Below are 25,272 nucleotides of genomic sequence, written 5' to 3'. Positions count from 1 at the left end.
GTCCCGTGCAATCACAAAACATTGTATAATATATGAGAGTTCTTGCAGAGTTGCTGTTTGCAGCAGTTCCATCATACACTCAGTGGATACCTACGAAAATCGATATGATGATGAATCATTCACACTATTACTGTCCAACCGCATCACAGTATTACTGTAAGTACTTCTGCTAGCCATAGAAGTACTCCTTGCGGTGTGTAGCTCCGGCTGTTCCCACAGACTATCGATCGATTATTTGCGCAATGCTCAGTCGGCACAATGTTTCCCGTGCATGACCTAATTCACACAGTCACATTTAAAGCTCTATACTGAATATACTCTATAGTAAACGGCAGGCACTGCTGCTTGATTTTTGCAATCTTCCTATCTGCTTGAGAAGAGTTTTTTTTTCTTCAGATACATGTACCGAAGTTGTCTTATCAGCTACTTTAAATACAGAAATGGCTAGTCAGAGCCCGACACAGGAGTCGACAATAGCGCGCTTCGATCGTTGGATACGCCAGTCCTGGAATTCGCTGTCACTCACTCCACGACGCAACTCATCGAACGAAGACGCACCCCAAACAGACGATATAGCGCTGCATGAAGTTGGTACGACAGCTTCATGCAGCGCCTCCGCATCCCCTGCCAATCATGGCTCTAGCATCGACGACATCAACTGCGGACAAATCCTGGGGAAAAATCTGCAACCCGTTTTGTACGAAATCACACCGGAGCAGTTCATTCTGGGTTATCTGTGCGATGTAGACTGGGATGGACGACGCGTTTTGGTGGATTTTGATTGTTACGACAACCCACCCTTGTGGCTGCCCGCCGCGCAGGTACAGCAGCATCATGCAGTACACAGATGGCACCTCCGCCACGAAACGGTTGAAGCCGCTCTGCGGTTGGAATCCGACCAACCCTATGTATTCCATCCAGCGCGTATCATTTCTCCCATTGACGACAGCGAGAATCCAATTTGTGTAGAAGTGACACCTCGAGACGGTGATAAACCCATTCGGAAATTTGTCCATCCGCTCCAGCTGCGCGTTGTGTGGAGGTATTATTACCCGCGCAGCCCGCACGCCGATGCATTTCACTACGTTCGTGGATGCTGTCGTCGGCTGAAAAACCAAACGTCACCTCTCGATACTGGGCAGAATGCGGAAGGTGTTAATTTGCGACGCTTGTTGGAGGTGTGCAACGAAATTCCATGGATAAAAGTGGTACGGATATGGCTGGACACCCAGTGCGTTCACTGTGTCTATACGAAAAATGGATCGGGAGTTTTCAATGGGACAATTTTGAAAATTCTCGTTCGCAGATCGCGGTGTCACGTGGTGGCGAAACTTCGGAGCTTCATTAATACTGATGCCGTTCGAGACTGCTCGTTGGCAAAGCTGCCGTATGAACTGTTGAAGAGGATCGTGTTATCAATTGAAGACATCCACAGCGTGGTTAGCGCTCAAAAGTAAGTGTCGGAAATTAGACGAGCCGCTGCTGCAGTTATGCGGAAGCAATGTTGCTGACAGACTGTCTATTCAGCGCTGCGCGCGAGCTTCTACTTATGCATAGGTTTCTAAAAAGATGCGCAAGGTCATCAGTAGTCTCTTGCCAGTGCTCTTACGGCGTGTCTATAACTCCGTTTTAAGAATCAGCAAAGCACAAACTTAGGCTGAGTTAAGATCTTCGCTTACGTAAAAGCAAAGCAGCGCAGCTAAGAGAAAAGTACTCGAAGAAAAGTATACGTGATGAATGCTATGTTTATTAGGACAAACTGCAGGATAGGCAAACAACAGGGTGAAGCGATAAGAGATTTAATTCCGTTTTAATAGTATTTCTAAAGCGCAGTTTTCAGGTTGGTATGTATTACAGAGTTTGCAAATCCTGGCACGACATTATTATCGGTCAAGATCGCAGCCAACATGTCGCTGTTAACCTGATCAATCTGCTCCCTGATTCTTCAAGCGGCCAGGAGCAAAATTATAACCGAACTCATCTTATAAATATCCTCGACACGACCATGACTGCAACGACCGTGTCGCTGACGCTAATGGACGGAGCTATAAGTTTGGAATTTGGCATGTTTATCTTTGCGTTTCTGTCAATTAAGGTCACGTGTTTGCCGATGATCTTCCTGAGAAATTTAGAATGCTACTACCCCGTGGCACAGAACTTCGAGCAGCAGCGACTGGAGTGGGCCAATCTCCGACACCTCATGCAGGCATGCCGAGAACTGCATCTGCAAAGCGTCATCGTTCCGAACTTCTTCGGCTCGATCGCCGGGTCGTGGATCGGGTCGGCCGAATCCCAGCTGGATGTCGATGTTATCGTAGAAAAAGTCGTGCTGCACTCGACACTTAGTGCAGCCGATCGGATGGAACACTTTTTGAAGGCTTTAGACGCTAGTTGCCCCGCGTTTACAGCTTCTGATTGGGAAGACATTGATGATGCCTATCGTGAAACGCTTTCGTGTGTTGAATATCCGCTACGAAAACAGCTCCTCATGATCCAGTTGTAAGTGCAGTTTTCTTTCAATTTGAGCAAACGTCTTTGGGACGTGGTCATCGGATTTCATTATTAACAATTTTATGATATGTTCTAATCTGTTTTTCATAAACAAAGTAGAACCACGATCTGCACTTGAATGGTTTATATCAGTCTAATTCTTCGATTAAAGAATTCTGTTTATAAAATCACATTCTCGGAAAATTACCTTGGGTTCAAAAATTAAGATAAGTACATGGTGATGGGTGTCCGGTTTATGAAAACGTTAAACGTATGCGCAAAACAAATGAGAAAACATGAGAAAACCGAAGCAAACATTTTGAAGAAGTATTTTCCGTCTGTCAGATATTGCGTATGGATAATAATAAAACTGATAAAATTAAATGCCGGCCAGTTGGACGGGTATTTGAAGCTGTTCTAAATTGTGATTGTGTCCGTAATGAATGAACTGGTATTTTTAGGCTGAATCAAGCGATTATGGGACAAATAGAACCACCGTTGTCCAGACTCGCCGCTCATGCCTTCCTTTCCTTTTATCACAATGAGACGTCCTCCAGCTCTGTCCCCGGCAGCCGCCACCCTTCCTGTCCAACATCACGTAAGCCAAGCCACGCGGAAGAAGAATTCCGTCAATTCTGTGCTGCATTGCCGTAGGACGTCGCAGCGAATAAGCTCATTGACTGTAACGCAGCAAATTTTTGAAGTCTCGTCCTGTGTGTAATTTTGTATCGTAATTACTTACAAATTCTGCATCTAAAACTCGCTGTATTTAATTCAAGGTACAGGTACAGCGGTAAAAATATGTGTATAGGACCAGCGGCCTCTTGATTGTGCAAAATCAAGTCGGTTAGCCGGTTGGCCAAATTTTGTTCAGCAAGCACTCGACAAAGTACGGAACGGATAAAACAATTTCGTATTGACGAAAAATGTACGGTTTCATATATCAGTCACCTGCTATTAAAATTTTCTGACAAACAAATTACCAGAAATGAGTAATTTTGACAGTAAAAACTTCGCTCATGCATTTCCAAACAAAACTCTCAAAAATTTCTATAAAGAAAACAAACGAAGAACAGGAACTAGACCGGGAAGCAACAGAAAAGAACCACTCTTCCACGTTTCCAAACTTCGAAATTCCAAGTCCCAACATTTTCAATTTTGTTTTGACGACTTCAGACCAGTGAAAACCAAACTAAGAAGCATTTTGTGCGAGCTGCAGCTGTTCCTGTAGCGCGTCACATTACGCAAATCGAGATAATGATGATTCATGCACACTATTCCTGTCCAGCCGCGTCACAGTATGACTGTACTTCTGCTATCTATACTAGCTCCGGCTGTTCCCACAGACGATCGATCGATCATCTGCGCACTGCTTAGCCGGCACAGTGTTTTCCGTCACGGAAAACAGATTCACGATATAAGGTTCAAAGCTCTGCAGTGTAAACCAGAGTCTCTGCTGCTGCCAGTTTGCGTTTTGCTGTTTACTTTGGAAGACTTCCTTAATCAGATACGTCTACTGTACCAGAGTTGCCATATCAGCTACGTTAACAGAAGAAATGGCCAACCAGCGTTCAATACTACATTCGACAAAAGCGCGCTTCGATCGTTGGATACGCAAGTCTTGGGAATCGCTGTCGCTCACTCCACGACGCAGCAAAGACATTCCCAAAAGCGACGATTTCGTCGAGGCTGCAACAGCTTCATACAGCGCTTCCCCATCCCTTGCCGATCGGGGTTGTATCATCGACGATAACAATCGCGGACAAATCCTTGGGAAAAATTTGCAACCCGTTGTGTACGAAGTCATAGAGGGGCAGTTCATTCTGAGTTATCTGTGCGACGTAGACTGGGAAAGAAAGCGGGTTCTATTGGATTTCGACTGTTACAATAACCCACCTTTGTGGCTGCCCGCCGCGCAGGTACAGCGCCATGAAGGATTAGACCAATGGGACCTCCGCTACGAAAGAAATGTGGAAGCCGCTCTGCGGACGGACTTCGACCAACCTTTCGTATTCCATCCAGCGCGCGTAATTTCTCACCATGACGGCGACACTGACACTCCCATTTGTGTAGAACTGACGCCTGCGGGCAGTGATGTACCCATTCGGAAATTTGTCCATCCGCTCCAACTGCGCTTTGTGTGTGATTACCCGCGCAGCGCATACGCCATTGAGTACGATTCAGTTCTTAGATGCTGTCGTCAGCTCCACAAACGAACGGTCCCTCTCCATTTTGGGCCGAATGCGGGAGGCGTTGATCTGCAGCGCTTGTTGGAGGCTATCAACGAAATTCCGTGGATAAATGTGGTACGGATATGGCTGGACACCCGGTGCGTGCATTGTGTCTATACGAAAAGAGGAAAGGGAAATTTGAGTGAGACGTATTTGAAAATTCTTGTTCAAAAATCGCGCGTAATAGCGCCGAAGAAACCTCTGGGTTGCAGTAACACTGATGCCGTCCAAGACTGCTCCTTGGCAAAGCTGCCGTTTGAACTGTTGAAGGGGATTGTATTATCAATCGAAGATATCCACAGCGTGGTCAGCGCTCACAAGTAAGTTATGAAAATGAGACAAGCCGCTGTTCCAATTATAGGGAAGCAGTGATGCCGAATTTTGTTACAACAGCTGATCTGGAACTGCTTATTCAACGCTGCGAGTGAGCTTCGAGCTATGCAGATCTGAAAAAGGTCGTAAGGTCATCAGTAGTCTCTGACCACTCTCTGTTCGGCGCTCTCGCGGAGTTATTAAAAATGCGGTTATAAGAATCGGCAAAACGCAAGAGTATGTGTTCAGCTTAGATCGTCGCTAGCGAAAAAACGAAAACATCACAAAGAAATTAGAAAGCATGAAAAACTAGAATGCAGGAAAAGCAGAGAGCAAGAGAGGAGGAAAGGAAAGTAGAAGGCATATACTGTAAATAGCCTTCTTTCAGCAAATTTAAATAAATGCTACGTTTATCACGGCAAACTTCAAAACAGGCAGACGACAAATTTAACTGTATTGCCGCTAGCAAAACTGCCGAACGCAGATCTCTGGGTAGTTACGTGGATCTTGGACCGTATGCAACTAGCAGGTAGATTTACCTTACATAGCTATTTCGGCTCCGGTTTAAAAGGAAGTGTATGCAAAGCTGTCACCGGGGTGTATTACCTTAACAGGATGCCCCTTTTGTTGTAGTCTACCGGGCGCGCCGGTTAAAGCTTAGGCGTATCTACATTCCTGCTGTATTTATTGGCACGGTGTATGTATAGGCTGGTTTTACTGTATTTCAAAGGTTCAGCTTTCTGAATGGTATTTATTGCAGAGTTTGCAAATCATGGCACGACATTCTCGAACAAGATGGCAACCGTCATGCAGTTGTCGCGATCGACCTGACCAATCTGCTCCCTGATTCTTCAAGCGGCCAGGAGCGAAACTATAACCTAAAGCATCTTGTAAACATCCTCGACACTACCTTGACTACAGCGACTGCGGGGCTGCTGCTGATGAACGGCGATCTAAGTATAGAGTTTGGCAAGTACATCCTTGGGTTTCTGTCGATCAAAGTTCCGTGTTTGCCGAGAATCTATCTGAGGAATGTACTGTGCTATTACCCCGTGGCACAAAACTACGAGCAGCAGCGGCTGGAGTGGGCAAATCTCCGCCACCTCATGCAAGCTTGCCGAGAACTACATCTGCAAAGCGTCATCGTTCCGAACTTCTTCGGCTCGATCGCCGGGTCGTGGATCGTGTCGACCAAATCCCAGCTGGATGTCGATGTTGTCGTAGAAAAAGTCGTGCTGTACTCGACGCTTAGTGAAGCCGATCGGATGGAACACTTTCTGAAGGCTTTGGACGCTAGTTGCCCCGCGTTCTTAGCTTGTGATTGGGAAAACATTGACGATGCGTATCGTACGACGCTTTCGCGAGCCGAACATCCACCCCGAAAGCAGTTCCTCATGATCCAGTTGTAAGTAATTTGCCGATTCGTTTTAATGAAGTGGCCACCGGCCATGGGCTCTCAAGTATTTTATAAAAAAACTATTGACGTAAGGTTTGTATAGGTCGAATTTCACGAGCCAAGTTTTCTGTTATTTTAATAAATATTTTCTGAAAACTACGTTGGGTTTAAAAATTAGAATACTTGGGTGACCAATCTAAGAAAATGTATGCGCAAAGCAATCAAAATTCGAGAAAAACCGAAGTATACAATTTGGAAAAATACTTTTCGCCTGTTAATTTCGCGTACTACCATAATAAACTAATAATAACCCTAATAATTGCCTGCCAGTCCAGCGGGAAGGAAATGCTGTAGTATGTTGTGATTATACTAGCGTCCTTAATGAATGAAGTGGTATTTCTAGGTTGAATCAAGCGATAACCGGACAAATAGAACCACCGTTGTCTAGACTCGCGGCTCATGCCTTCCGCTGCTCTTATCCCATGGAGACGTCGTCCAGCTCTGTCCTTGACTACTCTTACCGTCCAACGGCACGTAACCCTATCCACACGGAAGTAGTGATATGAAATTAGAATCAGTTACCTACTCAGGTTATGCTCTCTTACGGTGTCCGGCCGTTCGGCCTCATTAGCAAGCGTAGTGACCGCGCGCTCGTGCTGGATTGCCGTAGGATGTTGCAGCAGAATGAGCAGATAAATTCAATATTGACTATAGCGCAACAATTTTTTGAAGTTTCTTCCGGTTCTGTATAAATATTCGCGGTACAGTATAAAGTAATTAATACAGCAAAAAATATAATTGTGCTATAACATAATAAACAATACTCCGTAAGTACTCTTTTTCGATCTCCTACCGTTCAGATCTGTCGCTGCCCAAACGTTTTGTTGAAAGGAGAATGACGAATCCTCTACAATGTCCGAAGTGTCAGACAGTCCTTACCAGTGCAAATTACCTGGCGAACCATCTCAAAAAGCCCCCCAAGTACTGCAAGCGGGCCGCAGAGCAACGGCTACGATCCCAGCAAGCCAGGCGCAGTACCACCCCCACCACCCAACAGCGAGCCAGCCAAAAAGATTTGCCAGCACGACTTGCTGAGCTACGCGAACTTGTCCATCTACCAGATCACATCCCCAAAAGTGTACGCGTGATTGTGGCCGAAGCATTGAACAGCACCCTGGAAAACGTCGCTTCCAGCAACTCCATCGAAGCATGGACCGATCTCCTCGTGTTCAGCTACGCAACTCTCGGGCAACCAAAAGCAGCTCCTGGTGAAAGATCAGACATGACTTACCCCAATGTGATACGTCAGAATCTGCAGCAGAAAAACCCTCCAGAAGCCAATCAGGGAGAACCACGCAGGCAGGCACAGCCTGCAACGGACCCTGAAGATCCAGTGCGCCTCCGCAAGCGAGTTAGTCGCAAGCTTCAGGACGGAAATGTAGCTGGCGCTGTACAGCAGCTGGTGAGTGAAGAGTCAGTGATGCCGCCATCCGATGATACCTATTCGCAGTTACTCGGAAAACACCCCCAAAACCCGTCGAATGTGCAACCGCCCTCGGGTGTTGCAACCCCACTGCCACCTCCCGTGACTCCCGCTGAAATTTTGGAAGCTATCCGCGCGTTCCCGAATGGATCGGCAGCAGGTCCAGACGGGATGCGGCCGCAGTATTTGAAAGAGCTGACAACAGTGAAGAACCAAGAAACTACCAAAAAATTGTACAGTTCGTTGGCTGGTGTAACGAACATCATGCTAAGGGGTGAGGTACCCCTTGAAATCGCAAAAATTCTGTATGGAGCGAATCTGTTCGCCTTTAAAAAGAAAGACGGAGGTACTCGCCCTATCGCTGTTGGTACGGCACTCAGACGGATCATGTCTCGTACCGTGTCTTTCCGATCATCACACCTGAACAGCGTCTTGCAACCTGTCCAACTGGGTTTCGCAACGAAAGGAGGCGCGGAGGCAGCAGTCCACGGCGCACGCTACTTCATAGAAGACGCTATAAACGGAGACAGACCGCAGGTTTTTCTTAAGCTGGACGTGAAAAATGCCTTCAATTCTCTCGACAGGAATCGAATTTTGGAAGCTACAGAAGAGTTTTTACCAGCATACTCCCTGTACGTGCGCCAGTGCTACGGTGAACCGTCAGTACTGCTCCATGGAGGCTACCAAATTTCGTCGCAAGCGGGTATACAGCAAGGCGATCCCCTCGGCCCGCTACTGTACTGTCTAGCAACAATCGGCCCACATAAAAACCTCAAATCGAAGTTGAAGGAAAGTTTCCTCGACGATGACGCGCTTGGTGGGGACCCAGATGACGTCTACGACGACCTGTGTTTTCTGAAGGAAGAGCTGGAAATGCGCGGCCTGGCGTTGAATATCGCGAAATGCGAATTGGCTGTTGTGGGAGGCACCGAAGATGAACGCCAGGCTGTTATCACAGCCTTCCTCCAGTCTTTTCCCGATCTCCAGTGCCCACAGTTGGGCGAGCTGCAGTACCTGGGCGCTCCACTCCACGATGCTGCCGTGGCGGGGGCGCTTACCACAGCGACAGCACAAATTGCCCGAATTGTGCGGCGACTGAAATTACTACCGGCTCATCACGCCCTGTACCTACTGAAATGCAGCATGGGACCGGTAAGAATGACATATAAGTTGCGCACTGCTCGGTGTTATCTACAGAGAGGACTACTGACCGAATTCGACGTAATGATTCGTGAATGCCTTTCGGCAATCACCAACGTGAACATCACCGACGTGAACTGGGTGCAGGCATCCCTTCCAGTTGCAGAAGGTGGTCTCGGTATCCGGAGTATTGAGAAGCTTGCTCTTCCGGCCTTCTTGGCCTCGGCTTACTCAGTGACCCGACTGGCAACCGAAATAACCGACTTCGATCCGGAAGTGTACTGCGGCACCGCCGAAGCTGAGTGGCAGCGTGTAACGGAAGCCGATCTTCCAGCTGTGGAAGCCCGAAAATTTCAGAAAATGTGGGATGAACCAGTCATCCAAACTTCCGTGAAGATGCTTTCTGAAAAGGCCCAGTCCGACATTTCTAGCCAAGCACGGCTCCTGGGTGTTAGCACCAAGGACAACGGAGCATGGCTGGATGCACTTCCAACTGCATCACTGGGAAATCTCCTGAACGACTCTGCATTAAGAATCGCTGTTGGCCTGCGTCTTGGAACACCGATCGTTACTCCGCACCGATGCATTTGCAGTGAATGGGTGGACGCACGAGGCTACCACGGCTTGAGCTGTAAGAAAAGTCGGGGCCGGAAGTCACGACACAGCAGCTTAAACGCGACGCTCAAACGAGCCTTCGCCTCCGCCACCATTGAGACTGAACTCGAGCCTTTGGGTATATCGCGAACCAACGGCAAACGCCCAGACGGAGTCACCTTAGTGCCATGGGAACGAGGCAAGATGTTAACATGGGATGTGACATGTGTATGTACAATGGCCTTATCACATATCGCAGCAACATCCACGCAAGCCGGCGCAGCAGCGGCTCAGGCCGAACGGAAGAAAATCGGGAAGTACCAGAACATCACGCAGGACTACCTGTTCCGTGCGGTGGGCGTCGAGACATTGGGACCACTCGGACCGGGAGCATCCCAGCTAATCACTGAAGTGGGCAAGATGATTCGTCAGGAAACAGGCGAGGTACGCGCAACGGAATATCTGCGCCAGAGGTTCAGCATCGAAGTCCAACGGGGAAACGCGGCATCCATCCTGGGAACGGCACCAGCCACGGCTAATTTAGATCAAATGTTCTCTGTAATTCGGCCGCCTGTTTCCGCTGTTTGTTAAATTCGTAATGTAATGTTTCTTTTGTGGATGTTAGATTACTTACTTTGTATTCGCTCATCAATAAAAGTAAAAGTATAAACAATTTCTACGGAAGTACCGGCCTCTAGATTGCGCGAACCAAGTCGGTAAGCCGGTTCGTTAAATTTTATTCCGTAAGCAGTCAAAAATCTACGGAATGGATAAAACGAATTCGTATTGAAGGAAAACTTTGACAGAAGTCGAAAACATGGACGTACATTCGCCGCGCAATATGCGACCGCACACTGGCTACAGCCACAGAAATGACCAATATGAGCAAAAATAAGGCAGATGGATAGTGCCTTCGTCACTCCCCTACGGCAGTGTTAACTTCTACTCGGGATGGGGATTTCGCCAACGGAAGTGACGCTATAAAAGTGAAAACGGTAACTAAAACTTCCTTTGCGTCGATTCGCGTGGCGACTGGAAATGAACGCACCCTGTATGAGAACGAGTGACGCTTAGCCGAATTTCATAACCGGTAACCGAATTTAATATCCAATTTAAATTTTGTAACAGGCAAGCGCGAGGAGATCACGAGTGATGCTTTATTGTACAAATAAAGGAACAATACTGCGTAATAGCAGGGAATGCAAGAACAAAGCACTGATGGCTAAGCAAGTGAATGCTAGAAAAAGGCTCTTGAGCGTCCGTCAAGGCGTGAAAGAAGCAACTGGCGGCAAGCACGTGCTGTGTGCCATCAGCTGTGTGATGATGCGCAGACTGGACTCAATCCAACGCGAGCGTATGAACGCTGAGTCATACTGCGAGAGAGGAACGAGAGAGCAAGTATGCTCAGTGTGTGCGCTGCGTATATCCGCTTCAGCGGATGTGAGTGCAGTGCAGCAGCACACGTACGTACAGCGAGAGAGGCGATATGGCAAGCCTGAGTGCAAGTACGTCCATGGTGGGCCGTATGCATCAGGCGCAGTCATGTGCCTCTGACATGCCTCTGGGCGGGAATCCGAGCTCCTGCGAAGGATGCTCCGACTCGGTACCGCACCAGTACCGCACAACTCTCCAGTCGGACCCAATGTGGGGTCGCTGGTACGCGTCCTCTGGCAGTGGGAGTCCGGTGTCTAGTCGACCGTCCCTTCTTCACTTCCGAACCCATGAGTGGAAACCACTCACGGCCGAAAAATCCGGAAGCCGCTCGGGCGTTTCGTTGGACCGGTGTTGCTTCTGTTGGCGGCTGGCTTCTTGCTTCTGTTGGCAACGGAGAACAATGTGAAAGAAAAGTGTGATGAAAGTTGTATACAGCGCGAAAGAAAGTATGAAATAAAGTTTAATCACAATTCCAGTGAGCAAAGGGGTTACAAAAACAGATCTGTTAAAGAGATCGAACTAGAAAAATACAATTCCGTTTGTTAGGAAAAATGCTAAAAAAAATGCAAAAATCTGTCCGGGGGTCTTATTTCGACTAGGATGACGTCCACGGGGCAGTTGAGTCTCCACGGGGTCTCCTGTCCAATTTCATCCGGTAAGTTGGGTCCGGGGCATCGGTTCCCGGGTTACCCGTCGTAACCGGTTAAATTCACCGAGGTCGGATAAGCGCGGTTAAACACTTACGTCCGACCCGTATCCGTCCGTTCGGGATAGAGAGGCACTGTTGCGGTTGCAAATGCCGAGGCATCCTCTCTGAATGGGGAATAGAACCGAGGTCGGTTTGACCAAGGTCGGCCTACCGGTAAGTCGACCGGCGGCTGGGGAAATTCGGCTATGTTCCGAATTCTTAAAGTCCAGGTCGGAGAAAGCTGTATGTGAGTCATGCGGCCTGTGTGGTCGTCATGTACAGCAGTTCCGTTCAAAAGTGGTCGGTTACAACCGTTCAATCTGCTACCACGAGCCTGGTTTGTAGTAATCCGAGTCGAACTGGCTCGAAGGTCCGGTCGGAATTTATGAGTTTCGGCGATGGAAGTGTCCAGTCGACTTCCATCCAATCTGTTCCGTTGTTATCCGACCTTCTGTCGAGGTCGGTTATCCTATCCGTCCGTTCCAGTGCCGAGATTCCACAGGCAGCCTGTGTTATCGACTGCTGTGTTCGGTGGCAAAACCTGCGGCGGTATCGCTCCACGTTGGGGCCCGACCGTAAGACCTGCTAACACATTAGCTGTTAAGTTAGCACTAGGATTATCTACCTGCGGTAATGGCGTCTGCGTGGCCGACCGCGAGTTATCCGATCGCGATGTCGAGCGATGACTCGTGTAAGTAGTCGGGTAGGGCTGTGATCGGTTCGATCCGCTGCCGCTGCGTCCGCTGTTCGATCCGCTGGAAGGTGGGTCGTGTCGGTGACGACCTGACATTGTTGCTTGCTGTCAAGGAAAGGAAATACGGCGCGTTAGAATTCTACCAACTCCCGTACATTCAACTGAAGATGTTCCGGTCAACTGAAGAGATTCCATTTCGACACCAAAGGTCCATCTATACCTAGCTATTGTTAAGCTACCTAAAACTTATTCTAAGTTTTACACCTATGGCCCTATGACTGAGTTTGTTCTGTTGTGACTGCTGTTTTGGGTGTCTTGGGTTTTGCTGTTTTGACTGGTTTCTCCGAGTCTGCCCGTCCTTCGGTAATTCGTTCGAGGATTTCCTTATGGGCTTCATCTTCAGCGACTTCTGTTTCTTCCAGCATCTGTTGTGCCGTCAGCTTCGGCTTCTTAGTTGTTCCGTACTTCCGTTTCGGCTTAGTCGGTTCGACTGCCTGGTCGGCCGCTACGACTTCCGTGGTCGGCGCCGATGTGCTAGGTAAGTCGACCTTCCGCTTCGTGTACTTGCGCTTTGGCTTGGTCGGTTGGACTGCCGAGTCGGCTACAACGACTTCTGTAGTCGGTGCCGACGAGTCGGTTTTCTTTACCGTCCTCTTTTTCCGAGCTGGCTTTGTTGCCGACTTCGGTTCCTCTGTTGGTTGGTTGGCTGGCTGGACCGGCGTTTCCGACTTATCATCCGACTTCTTCGGTTGCTCGGTGGTCGGCTGAGCTTTGTGCTCGTCGACTTCCTCCGAGGTCGGTGCTGGGTCGGCAGCTATCACATCTTGCTTCTGAAGTTCCTTCAGTGCCGGTGTCTCGAAGTCGGTCGGAGGTTTCTTCCGAGGTCGACCTCGCTTGTTCTTCACCTTCGGTTCGGTTTTATCCGCGTCATTAGTCGGATCCGAAGGTTTTTCGACGGTTTCTTCTGGTTTCTTCTTCGGCTTCCGATTAGCTTTTCCTTCCGTCGGGTCGGCTACCGGTCCGGTTGACCGAGTTGCAGGTCGACTTGTCTCGACTCGGCAATGTTTAACTCGGTCGACGGCTACCGTATCTTCCCGTCCGTCTTCGCATCGGAGGAGCAAGTTGTTTGGGCCAACATAGTTGATGACCGTCCAAACTCCATCATAGCGTTCCTTCCGAGCTGGGTCCTTGGTCGGGAATTCCACCGTTACCTTGTCCCTCGGTTTGAAGGTCGGATTCGACTTCTTCTTGTTGTAATGCTCAGCATTTCGTTCGAATGCCTCATCAATGTTGATGCGGGCGATCTCGTGCGAGCGCTGAAGTCGTTCTTTAATCCGTCGGATGTATTGTTCCTTATCCGTGAAGGTTTCCGGTGTGTTCGTTCCGGCCACTATGTCCTGTGGCATGGTCATCTCTCGACCATACATCATGTAAAACGGTGAGAACTTAGTCGCGGCATGGACGGCTCGGTTCATTCCGCAGACGACATAATCCAAGGCTCTGTGCCATCGGTGTCCGTCTTTTACATCGCAGAACTTCCTTATTCCGTCCCAAATCGTTTGCATTTGCCGTTCGACCTGTCCTTGTCCTTCCGGATGATGGGCAGTTCCAAGCGTATGTTGGATGCCGAAGATCCGTGCGACCTTAGCGAACGTCTTCGCTGTAAAGTGTGTCCCTCTGTCTGAGTGGATGAAGGTCGGCATTCCGTACTTCAGTAGGACGTCCTTGACGAAGAACCGTTCGAATTCCCTCGCGGTATTCGTCTTCGTTGCTCGGGCTACGGTGAACTTCGTCAGCTGGTCGGTTACCACTGCGATGTACTGGTATCCCTTCGTCTCCGTCCGAGGAAGAGGACCTTTAAAGTCCGCGTATATGCGATACCAGGCTTCACCGACTTCTGTCTTTTGAAGTTTACCCGGTGGTGGACATCGTTGTTTGTTCGCCATGATGCACTGTCGGCATTTCTCGATGTAGGCGATGTCGTCGGTATTCATCCTATTCCAAAAATAGCGCAACCTCAACGCCTCGATCGTTTTCTCCCTACCGAAGTGGTTTCCGGTTTTTCCGTCGTGGAGCGATCGAATGATTTGATTTCGCATAAAGAGTGGTACGACGAAGCAACGTTCCAACTTTGTGTTGATCGTCTTCAGTCTGTACAGTACTCCTTGCGCCATCTGGTAATGTTCCAGATGTTTCGACTTGTGGTCGAGTTTTTCTGGATTTTCCAGTTCGTCAATGATTTTGCGTAGCTGCGGGTCTCGTAACTGCGCTTTCCGAAGTTCCAAGTTCGGTTCGGGTGGAGGTGGGAGTGTCTCCTCGACTTCCAACTCGTCGTCTTCCGCCGTGTTGACGGTCCGAATGGTCGGTTCCGGTGTCTCCGGTGCTGGTATGTTAATGACTCGGACCTCTGTGGTACTCAAGTCATCCCAGTCGGTTATGACATTGCATCCGGGGAGAACCGGTGGAGGGGGGATTTTCGGTGGTTCCTTCAGATCCTTCTTCCTTTTCTTTGAGGCATTTGCCTTCAGACGTCTAAGAGTCCGTATTGTGCAGACCTTGATTTCGTCCTTGAAGTCCTCGAAGTTGGGGACTTGGTCTAACTCTTCGTGTGGATCTTTGTCATCACTACGTTCGAGTGGCCATCTCGACAGGGCGTCCGCATTGTCGCAGAAAACTCCTGGCTTATACTCGATGGTTATGTCCCGTCCTTGTAAAGCCAGTGCCCATCTCGTTAGTCGAGGGTTGATGCCAGGTCGGTTCGACTCGCATCGGAGCAGATTCTGCAGTGCTCGATGATCCGTCCTTACGGTAAATGGTCCGTGGTCGATGAAGTGCTTAAATTTCTGCACGGCCCATACCACGGCCAAGCATTCCCATTCGGTAACTCCATAGTTGAGTTCCGGTCCACGTAGGACTCTGCTGGCGTAGGCGATTGGATGATCGTCTTGTGAGATCACCGCGCCAAGTCCGGCTCCGCTTGCGTCACATTCGATGACGGTCTTCTTAGTCGGGTCGAACTTTGCCAGTACAGGTGCTTCTGTTAGCGCCTTCTTGATGTCGTTGAACTCAGCCGTGTGGGCTTCCGTCCAATCGAGCTTGATGTTTTTATCCTTCCGAAGGAGTTCGTACATTTTTGAAGTTTTCTGAGCGTATCCTCGGATGAACTTGCGGTAGTAGTTGGCCAGTCCGAGGAACGACCTGAGTTGTCGTTCAGTTCTCGGGCAGCTTTGTTCTGCGATACAGGCCACTTTCTCGTCATCGGTCTGGACTCCGTTTTTACTAAGAACATGCCCCAGGAACAGCAGTCTGTCCGCTCCGACCTCTCATTTGGAGGGTTTGACCGTAAATCCGGCATCACGGAGGCATTCGAGGGTTGCTCGGAAAGCCTCAAGGAAGTCTTCGAACGTTTTGCCGAAGAAGATGATATCGTCAATGTAGGCGAACACACCCTTCTTCCGAGCTGATGCCGTGATCTTATCCATATGCATTTGGAAAGTTGCTGGTCCGTTGCAGACTCCAAACGGCATGCGGTTGAATCTCCACATACCTTCGGGTGTTACGAAGGTCGTGTAATCCTTGGACTGTTCATCCATGGGAATTTGCCAGAAACCGGACTGACAGTCTACTTTGCCGTAGTATTCCATTCCGGCACATCGGTCCAGTAGCTCGTCCGGGTTCGGTAATGGGTAGTTGTTCTTCTTTGTGACGGCATTCAACTTAATATAGTTGATGCAGAAGCGTGTTCCTACCGTGCCGTCTCCGTTCCGTTTCGCGGCTAAGACGACGGGGAAGCTCCATGCAGCCGATGACGGTTCGATGACTCCTTGGTCGAGCATCTCTTGCACGTGTTTTTGGATGAATTCACGTCCCTTCCAGCTTGTCCTGGTGGGGTTCATCTTAATCGGCTGTGCGCCCTGGACGTCAATGGTATGTGTTACCCCTTTGACGTCCCCGTAGGGTTTCTTCGAGGTCGGAAATACGGTCCAGTAATCCCATGCAACTGCCTTCAGTTTGGCTAATTGCTCGTCGGTTAAATTTTTACCGAAATTCATGGAGTCGATGATTCTTCGTCGCTCCTCTTGGGATTCCGCGTCTTCCTGCTCGACTTCAGCCGTGTTGACTCGTGCCTCTTCGACTTTCTGGTCGTCCGTCATCATTGTAAATGCTTCAGCTCGGCCCATCGGGGCACCTTTGCGTAAGGTGACTTCCCGATGAGTGTGGTTAGCCACCATGACGGTGAATCGTTTCCCGTCATGCTTGGTTACGCCGTCCATGAATTCGACTCCGTCTCGTTTGGGGTCGGATTCACCGAGGTACATTAATTTTTGGTCCTTGGATACCGGTACGTCCAGGACGACTTCTACCATTGTTACGGCTCGGGGAATGAGTTTGACCTTCCGTTGGGCTCGAACTCCTGTTGCCTCGAAAACTTCGAATTGGGGTTTTGGCTTTACTTCCCGAGTCGGGGGCCAAGTCTTCGCCACTCTGTGTGGGAGTTCCCATTCGACGAATGCATTGTTGATTTCCGGTTCATAGACATCAGCGTATTGCATATGTCCGAGTCGAACACCTATCTTCAGCACCTTTGTTTGGTGAGTCGTGTTCTGAATATTTATCCAGGCCGTGTCGTTGGTCGGTCGGATGTCGATCTTGGCTTCGATTGGCCGAATAGGTCGGACTACCCGTTGTAGGGTAGAGAAGTAAATTGGTCTTCTCGGATCCATTGGTTTGGCCGTCCGTATCTTAATCGAACATGTTGACCATGCTGGGAGAGAGACTCGCTCGCTGTTGAAGACGACTTGTCGGTCTAGCGCTTTCGTCTCTACGTGGGGATCCAGCTTTAGGTGGTGGACTTCTGGGCATTTGTTGTCCAGGTCCAACTCCTCGATCGTCGTTACTTTGGCGACTCGTGCTTTCCATGTGTTGAAATGCTCCGACTTCTGTTGGTCGGTTAAGTTAGCCAAGATCGGATGTTCCGTTGACAACTGCTGGACGACTATGGTTGGAGGTCGGAAATCGTCTTCCTCCGGTTTACCTCCTCCAAATTCCCGCAAAGCCTTAAGTTGGTCGAGTTCTTCCTGTTGTTCGGAGTCGACTGACTTAGGTTGTTCGGTTTGTTCCGGTTGCTCGACTATAAATTCTGTGTGAACTATAGTCCGCAATGCTGTAGTTAGCCGAACATCGTAGGTCGGTTCTTCGTCCTCCGTTGACGAATCGCCCGAGTCGTTTATGCTCGGTTTATCCGTCTTACAATGTCGGACTGACATGTCGAATTCTTCGTCGTCTTCTTCCTCGGATTCTTCCGAAGTTCGGTTATCGGAGTCGGTGTCCGCCGAATCACTCGTACTCTGTATATCCGAGTCGTCCGACTGGTAATCTTCGTTTTCGACGGTTATTCCGTCTTCCTGTCCAATTTGCGGTATATTGCCGACTTCGACCTGTGTGGTCGTTTCGGCTTGGTCGACTTGCTCCGTCGGTTGGGTAGGTCGACTTGCTCCGTCCTGGTTCTCAAGGTCGGTTGGCTGTGAGCCTATGTCGCTCAACCATTGGATGCGCGTCTGTTGGGGCTTTCGAAAGCGGTCTACCTTGCGTTCCTGTTGCGGAGGTGACGGTGACGACGGTCTGTCGTCCGACCACGTTAAGTCGTGATGAGCCTTTATGGCCCGTACCACTCCGTCAATGTTGTCCTTACAGATGGTACACTGATAAGGTTTATCAGTTTCCTCCAGGATTACGTCGTCCTGGGGTTTCGCCGGGCTACTCACGAATTGCACTGTGGTCGGAGTATGCTCCTCAATTGGCGGCAATGGGTCGGGAACATGTCGCGTTATAGCGGTGTCTTCGCCATACCGTTGCCAGAATGCGGTCGTTGACGATTCTCCGTGCAACTGAACTCGCTGCATATAGGCAAAAAGTTGAAAGCCTAGTTCCTGGCAGGGCATTTCCAAAGGTCGTGGGACGGGGAGTCCGTATTCCATGTACTGTCGATGGATCGGAATTCGTTCATCTTCCCATTCCCATGCTTCGTCCTCTATGTCATTCATGAGGGCGATTACAGGTTCACACATTTGTTGTGCGTCCCGTATTTGCTCGTAAGTTACCGCTCCATTCTGTCGCAGAGTGGTCACCATCTCTAACGTCCGTTGGTCGAGAAAGTGTCGAGCTCCCGAGAACTAAGTTCGGTACTTTTGTCGTACTCGTTCTAGGTTCTGGGCATCCGCCTCAGCGGGTGCCTCTGGTATCGGGATAGACTTCAGTACCGTCCTTGCCGTTCGTAGTGTACCATTGCGTATCCGTTTCTGATAGTGCTCTATCACGTTGTGGAGTGCTAGTTCCTCCAACAGAGTGCGGTTCGTATCCCGGCAATCGCGGCAGATTTTACGTGTGGAGTTCGCCGGGTGATCAAGCCGACTAATCCGAGCTTCGTTTCCTACCGTGTCCGATGCCTCTGGTATCGGGATAGACTGCACTACCGTCTTTCCTTCCGGTTGTTCCGGAATTGGAATTGGTGTAAGAATAAAAGTAAACTTCGAATGCAGGTAGTCGCATCCGAGTAGCACTGGGATATCCGCTTCGGTCGGCTGAACGTGGAATGTGTGGTGGCTAGTAAAGCCCTGCATTGTTACAGGTGCCGTACAGCAGTGTGACACTACGAAGGCGACTTGTCCGCCCACTCCAAGTATTTTGGTGTAATGTCCGAGGGGTTGCATCGTTAAACCGTTCCTCTCGCAAAACCGTTGTTCGATGAGCGAAGTCTCCGCTCCGGTATCTAACATCGCCATTGTGGGCGTGGATCCGACTTGGATTTCATGTGTCCAAGCTCGAACTGTTTTCGGTTTCTTATGCGTTCCCTTCTCAAAAGTTACTTCCCGTATCGTTGGTTTGATGGGAATTAGTGACACCGGTCCGTGGTCGGCTGGCTGTTGAGTTGAACTTTGTGTAAGTTCGACTCCGACTTCACCCGCTTCCTGTACCTCAGGTCGGTTAGCTACTCCGTCCTCCGGTAATTTGGCGGTTCGGAACCGTTGTGCCTGTGCCAGTATCCGTTCCTCTATTGAGGTGTCTGTTGGCCTCAATTTCGACCACATGTAGTCGATGTTGAGGAATGTTCTAGAGCTGGCTATCGTTCAGGCTGGTCGCTCTTTTGGCTGGAAGAGGTCCGCTTCTCCCGGCCGAGAGTAAACGGGTACCTGTACTTCCAATGGGACTGTTTCCCATTCCTCGACTTCTCCTTCCGATTCTTCGGTGAGGTCGATGGCTGCCATTGTTGCGGCGTATCTATCCGTTGCGCGTCCGGATGATACATTGGGGAAGTTTCTGTTGCCCCGGTGCGTGAATCGGCGTCCCGGTCCTCCGCGTCTTGGGCATCGTCTGGCCTGCTCGGTTGAGTTTATCCTCACCGGCAATCCGGTCCAACTTCCGTGGCCGGGCCGTACTACGTCACTTTGTGTGACGGACGGCGCAGTCGCTTTGTTCGCGCTGCTTAGGTCGGGCAATTTCTGCGTTCCGACCTCCGACGTTCCAGCTTCGAATCGAGGGGCTGGGTCGGTCGCCTCGAGTGCTTGTTGCATCCCGGGCCACGCTTCAACGGTGCCATTGTTGGCGTACACGCCGAACTGAGCGGCTAACTTCCGAGCCGTCTCCGCCTCCTTTGTGGAGGCCGATATCGCCTTTGCGAAATCCTCCTCGGAGCTGTTTTCGTTCAGTCCGAGTAGTTGGAGGATGGTGGCTACCTGTTGGTAGCCTTCCTTTATCGTTGTAGGAAAGTTCGGTTCGTTCCGAGCTTCCGATGTTCCAGCGCCAAGTCGATGCGCTAGGTCAGTTCGGCCGGGCATTTCTTGCGTTCCGGTCCGGATCTCGATTTCTCCATTGTTGATGGAAATTCCGAGTTCGGCTGCCTTAATTCGAGCAGCTTCTGCCTCCTTTGTAGAGGCGGACAGTGCCGTAAGTTCGTCTTCCGTGCAACTGATCCAATCCAGTCCTAATGTGTTTAGGACTGTTACGATCCGTTGTTGTAACGGATCTAAGTTCGGCTCGTTCCGGGAGGTTGGCGGCTGATTAGTGGGGTTATCCTTGTCCGGTGGTTCGGTCGGATGTTGGAGGTCGAATGAGTCACCGGAGCTCATCGACCTTGGGCGTTTCCCGGGGAGTTACTCCGAGCCGGCCCATTGTTGGGTGGCGTCGAGTTTAACGACTGGCGGGGCGGCAACGGTTCTCTGTATGCCGGGGTACCTTGTTGGTTCCCACCGCTATTGTTGCGGTTTCCGCCATTCCCCTGGCCGGGCGACCGGTTTCTGTTACCGGGGCTACCCGAGCCGCCTGCCTGTTGGCGTTGGCGCGGCGGCGGCACAATATCCTTCCAGAAGGGATTGACCGAGCCTACCGGGCCATTCATCGAGTATCGGCGGTACCGGTCGTCGTACCACCGAAGGTTCGGATAGTTATCCGAGCCATAGATGCAGCGCGACTCGTCATGGTTGTTGAACATGCAGTGCCTGCATCGGAAGGTCTTGTCCTTCGTCCACTGGAAGAAGGCTGCCTCCATCTTATCAACGTACGATGTTCCTTGCCGAGCACTTTGTTGTGCTTGGGGAGGTCGGTTGCCTTGTGGGCCGCCGCCTCCGCCGCGGTTAGGGAAGTTCCCACGGCCGCGATTCCCGCCGCCGCGTCCTTTTCCGCGACCGTAACCTCCGCCGCCGTATCCTTGTGGGGGATACTGTCCGTATGTTACCGCCCGAGTAACGCCGTGGTTAACGGGGAGATTCTGCTCCGGAGCCTTAGTTGTCCGTACTGTGTCGTCGGAGTTTGGTATCCCGGCATCATGTGGGGCTGATATCCGGTCTGTTGCGGTATCGCCGGAGGTGGAGTCGGGACAGGTGCAGGTGTTGCTGCCCGAACTCTAGCGTAGTCGCTGTCACGCGACTTGCGTACCTCGTACATTTCCTTGCCGTTGACGAAGTCCCGTAAATAGTCGCGGAACTCGATCGGCGTTGACGGCATCCTGATTTCAAGGGCCGCCCGCAGTTGGGGCTCATGAACGTTCTCCTTAAGGTGGTACAGTATGATTTGGTCTGTGACCGTCGGGACTTGGGACTTCATGAACATCATTGCGTCGTAGTATTGTTCCGGCGTTTCTTCGCCGAAACGGAATATCCGTTTGTTAATCCTGGATATCATGTTCACTTCTTTATTTTTGTCCGCAAATCTCTGCTCGAATTTGGTCAGCCATAAGTTGACTGGCCATCCGCCGAGTGGTTCTCCGGCGGCTTCGAGAGTATGCCATTCTTTCGCTTGGCCGTCCAGTTCGGCTATCAAGTCGGACATGAAGGTCTGATCGTCTTCATACCATCGTTGGGCTTGACGATACAGGCTTCGGATTTGCTTAAGCCACCCATGAAGTTTGGTGTGGTCCCCGTCGAACGGTGGTAAGGGTTGCCGACGTCCGTGGGCTATTGCTCGTACCAAAGCAACGTGCGCTGGGTTTTGTTCCAGGGGAGTTGGGTGTGCCGCCGGCGCAGCTTGTTGTGCAGCCGGGGCGGGTGGTGGATTGATGTATGGCATGTGACCTTGTTGGTCTTCGTACGCCTCCTGTTGGTAGGCATCGTCGTCATGGCCTTCGTATCCGTCCTGTTGCGGATGCCGAGCCTGAGCCTGGTCTGCGTGACGAGGCTGTTGCGGCTGTCCTCCATACTGTTGTGGAAGGGGCGCTCGATTTTGTCTCGGCGCCGGCGGATAGAATCCGCTCGGTTGATCGTAGACTCTTCCGTACCGGTCGGGCTGTGTTCCCTGAGCCGGCATCCGACTCTGTGTAAGTCGGTTTGGAGGCCTCCGGCCTTGTTGGTCGGAGCTGTCTTCTCCATTTCGTCCGTCCTGCTGCTGGTCGGCCGTGTTGAATGACCGAGCTCGCCCGCGTTCAAGGTCGAACTGCGGGTTCTGGCGGAGCAAGTTCGGGTTGGAATTCGTCCGTGGTGGCCGGTATGCCTCCATGCCAGGTCTTGGTGGCTGGATTGGGATCCGTTCGGCGTCCGTTGTCCGGTCTCCTCTGGCATTAGGTACCGGCGCGTACATTGTTGTCCGCGTCGCGTACGAGGTGCTGGTATATGCACCGGTTGACGTCGTTGTCGCCACGTTCGTCGTTGGCACTCGTGGTGCCGCGGTCGACGTATTGTGTTCCGGTTCCGGAGCACGCGGTACTGCTGGTGGTTGTGGGATTGTTCCCACACTCGGGTCGGTTGTTACGACTCCGACGAAGTAGGAGGTGTTGTTCTCCTTCTTCACCATTTCCTGGGTCGGGTTAATTCCCCACAGGATGTCACTTATTGTTCGTGACGGCTGTTGATCCTGTGCCATGGACGTCCGGTATGAGGGCGGTTCAACCCGACTATGTTCTTGGTATGGGGGAAGTTCGACCTGGCTTTGTTCCAGGTGTTTCTTTTCTTCCCTCAGGCACCGTGTTTCGGTGTCCATCTCGTCCATTTGCCTCATCATTTCCGTGAGGTTGCGGGCGGCTTGTTCGCCGAATTCGTACAGCTCGGTTTCACGGGCCTCCAGGTAAAGGATGCGGCTGTGTTGCGCCTCGTTTACCTTTTGGGCCTCGTTCAAGTTGTACTCGAGTTGAGCTCGGAGTTTCTGTTCCTCCTTAAGGACCTGGTTCAGTCCATGGACCTGGTCAGCCAGCTGGGCGTTTGCTTCCACCAGGTCGACGTCGGCTGTCCTTTGGTTAGGAAAGCCCATGTCCCGAGCGTTCGCGTCGATGAACCGTCGTCCCATTCTGGTGAAGACAAGTTCGATTTCCGCCTCGAGCTCGTCGACTCTGTGTGTTAGGCGGTCGATCTCGTCGTCGGCCTTCTTCAGTTCCACCACATATCTATCGACTTCGTTTCGATAGACCTCGGCTTCTTCGTTGGCCGTGTTGAGTTGCTGGTGGAACGCTCCGGCTGCCTGCTCCGACTCGACCAATGCAGTTTGTACATCGGCCAGGTCTTTCTGGGCTTCTTCGAGCGCTTTGTTCGCTTCGGCGAGTTTTCGGTTTAACTCGTGGACCGCATCCATAGATCGATCCAACATGCCCTTAAGTGTAGTGGCTTCGTCGATGTCTTGCCGACACGGTTGGTCGGTACGCTTCAATATGGCATTCAGCCGGTCGATTTCCCGTTGTTGGATGGCGATGCCTTTGTTGGCGTCGGCCATTTCGCGTTCCCATTTGCTTCGTTCGAGCCGATGAGTATCTTCCGAGTTTCGGAGCGATTTTCCCGCCGAGTCGATAATTCTGTCTGCCAAGGCGATCTGAGTGATCAATCTACGGCATCTCGAGCGGAGTAGGTCGACGTCTACGATCCTTTCGGGCGGTGTTGCCGCTATCCACTTCTCGGCCGTATATTCGAGTGAAGTGGCCTGATGAGTGAGGTCGTCCTTGTTGGACCCCGGTGGCATCGTGAAGAATCCGTCCGCACTATTCGGTCTTGACGCTGTTGTTGCGTCAAAGACTTCGTTTGTCGGTGACGGAGTACTACCGAGTTCGCCCGTTTCGAACATCGGTGGTGACGATCTGATTTTCAGGTCGACAGGTCGACTTTGTGTCGCCTTAGTCGACTTCACCGTTTGTTGAGCTTCAGTTACTCGAGTCGACTCGCGTCCGGTTGGCGAAGGTCGGCTTAACGGTGAGATAACCTGTTCATTGGGTGCTGGTATGCTAGTCGGCGATCCAGCTGGGCGAGGGCCGCTTCGTGGCGGTACCTCGGAGTCTTTCGTTCCACTTGGTGATATGGTTGGCTGGACGGTCGCATCCGACTTTGTGTCGGGTGGTTGCCGTTCCAGGCTAGTCGATTGGCTGTTGCCGACTTCCTTCTGTGGATCCGCCGTGGTCGGTTTCGGCTGACCGACCTTCACAATTGGTGAAATCCTTCCGACCTGTGTGGTCGGTTGGACATTGCCGACTTCTGTTGTCGGTTTTTCCATTCCGGTCGAGGTCGGTTGTTCGGCCTCCCGGGTTTGTGGCAGGTCGGCCTGCTGTTGGTCGACTTCTTTTGCCGGCGGCTGGTCGACCATTTGTTGGTCGGCCACCGTAGGTTGTTGTTCACCGACTTGCTTAGTCGGAGATTTTCGCTCGGCCTGTGTGGTCGGCGATTTCCTTCCGACTTGGTTAGTCGGAACGTCCATGTTGGGCGAAGTCGGCTTCGGCACCTCTTCCGTCCTGTTGGGTGAATGCCGTCCGAGCTCGGTTGTCTTTGTGACTACCGAGCCTTGAGCTCTGTGTGAGCTCGACTCCAGGTCGGTATGAGACAATGTGGTCTCAGCTTGCAGCTGTTCCACATCCCCCTTGGTCGGGTGGGACGGGGCTGCTGTGTCAGCTGGGGCTTCCAGGAATGTTTTATCCCGGGCGTCCTCGAAACTGTCATCCGAAGTTGGATTCGAGTCGGCAAGGAGGATCCGCTCGTTGCGCTTCTCTCTTGCTTCGGCCGACTTAGTCGAGTCGGTTGAGGACGGCTGGCTTTTATCTTGACCGGCGTACCGGAGTGAGTACTTCCCGGTCATATTCGCACGCCGAGAATAGTCCGTGTTGAACTTTCTCGCGTACTGATCCTCTCGGGGATTCGACATTGTTGTCAAGTCGGGTCGGCTCTGGTGGAGCCTCAAAGGTTTAATCAGTTAGAAAGAGAAAGTCGAACAATCTTCTGTGTGAAGATGTTCGGCAAAATCAGGAACGTCTTTTTGTTCGGGAACTTCCAAGGGTCAGGAACGTCCGGTAAGATGTTGTTGTTGTTGTTGATGTGTCTGTTGGTGACTCAGTACACAGGGTATTAATATACA

The 25,272-nt window shown here is 51.0% G+C and overlaps 3 protein-coding genes across 3 annotated transcripts; all 3 read left to right on the top strand.

Moving 5' to 3' along the window:
- The first annotated feature begins 325 nt into the window (after positions 1-325).
- LOC129598956 (uncharacterized) lies at positions 326-3,248 on the top strand. The gene is made up of 3 exons (XM_055497048.1): positions 326-1,453; positions 1,858-2,499; positions 2,952-3,248. The coding sequence occupies exons 1-3, from the start codon at positions 441-443 to the stop codon at positions 3,142-3,144; spliced, it is 1,848 nt and encodes a 615-aa protein (XP_055353023.1). The 5' UTR covers positions 326-440; the 3' UTR covers positions 3,145-3,248.
- Positions 3,249-3,906: 658 nt separating this feature from the next.
- On the top strand, positions 3,907-7,007 carry LOC129598941 (uncharacterized). The gene is made up of 3 exons (XM_055497029.1): positions 3,907-5,041; positions 5,794-6,438; positions 6,833-7,007. The coding sequence occupies exons 1-3, from the start codon at positions 4,047-4,049 to the stop codon at positions 6,993-6,995; spliced, it is 1,803 nt and encodes a 600-aa protein (XP_055353004.1). The 5' UTR covers positions 3,907-4,046; the 3' UTR covers positions 6,996-7,007.
- A 317-nt stretch (positions 7,008-7,324) lies between these two features.
- LOC129598964 (uncharacterized) lies at positions 7,325-22,013 on the top strand. The gene is made up of 3 exons (XM_055497059.1): positions 7,325-9,064; positions 9,110-9,845; positions 21,955-22,013. Exons 1-3 carry the CDS (start codon positions 7,325-7,327, stop codon positions 22,011-22,013), a joined length of 2,535 nt encoding a protein of 844 aa, XP_055353034.1.
- The last annotated feature ends 3,259 nt before the right edge of the window (positions 22,014-25,272 follow it).

The sequence above is a fragment of the Paramacrobiotus metropolitanus genome, unplaced genomic scaffold, assembly GCF_019649055.1.
Source record: "Paramacrobiotus metropolitanus isolate TYO unplaced genomic scaffold, Prichtersi_v1.0 Parri_scaffold0000133, whole genome shotgun sequence".
Classification (NCBI taxonomy): Eukaryota; Metazoa; Tardigrada; class Eutardigrada; order Parachela; family Macrobiotidae; genus Paramacrobiotus; species Paramacrobiotus metropolitanus.
The sequence above is the reverse complement of the archived record's forward strand: the minus strand, read 5'-3'. Positions and strand labels throughout refer to the sequence as shown.

Coding starts and splice junctions, on each gene's coding strand:
- LOC129598956 (XM_055497048.1), top strand. CDS start 441: ATGGCTAGTCAGAGCCCGACACAGGAGTCGACAATAGCGCGCTTCGAT. Junction 1,454..1,857: donor AGCGTGGTTAGCGCTCAAAA/GTAAGTGTCGGA, acceptor TATGTATTACAG/AGTTTGCAAATCCTGGCACG. Junction 2,500..2,951: donor CAGCTCCTCATGATCCAGTT/GTAAGTGCAGTT, acceptor TGGTATTTTTAG/GCTGAATCAAGCGATTATGG.
- LOC129598941 (XM_055497029.1), top strand. CDS start 4,047: ATGGCCAACCAGCGTTCAATACTACATTCGACAAAAGCGCGCTTCGAT. Junction 5,042..5,793: donor AGCGTGGTCAGCGCTCACAA/GTAAGTTATGAA, acceptor TATTTATTGCAG/AGTTTGCAAATCATGGCACG. Junction 6,439..6,832: donor CAGTTCCTCATGATCCAGTT/GTAAGTAATTTG, acceptor TGGTATTTCTAG/GTTGAATCAAGCGATAACCG.
- LOC129598964 (XM_055497059.1), top strand. CDS start 7,325: ATGACGAATCCTCTACAATGTCCGAAGTGTCAGACAGTCCTTACCAGT. Junction 9,065..9,109: donor TGAAATGCAGCATGGGACCG/GTAAGAATGACA, acceptor TGTTATCTACAG/AGAGGACTACTGACCGAATT. Junction 9,846..21,954: donor CTTAGTGCCATGGGAACGAG/GCAAGATGTTAA, acceptor GTTTTGTTCCAG/GGGAGTTGGGTGTGCCGCCG.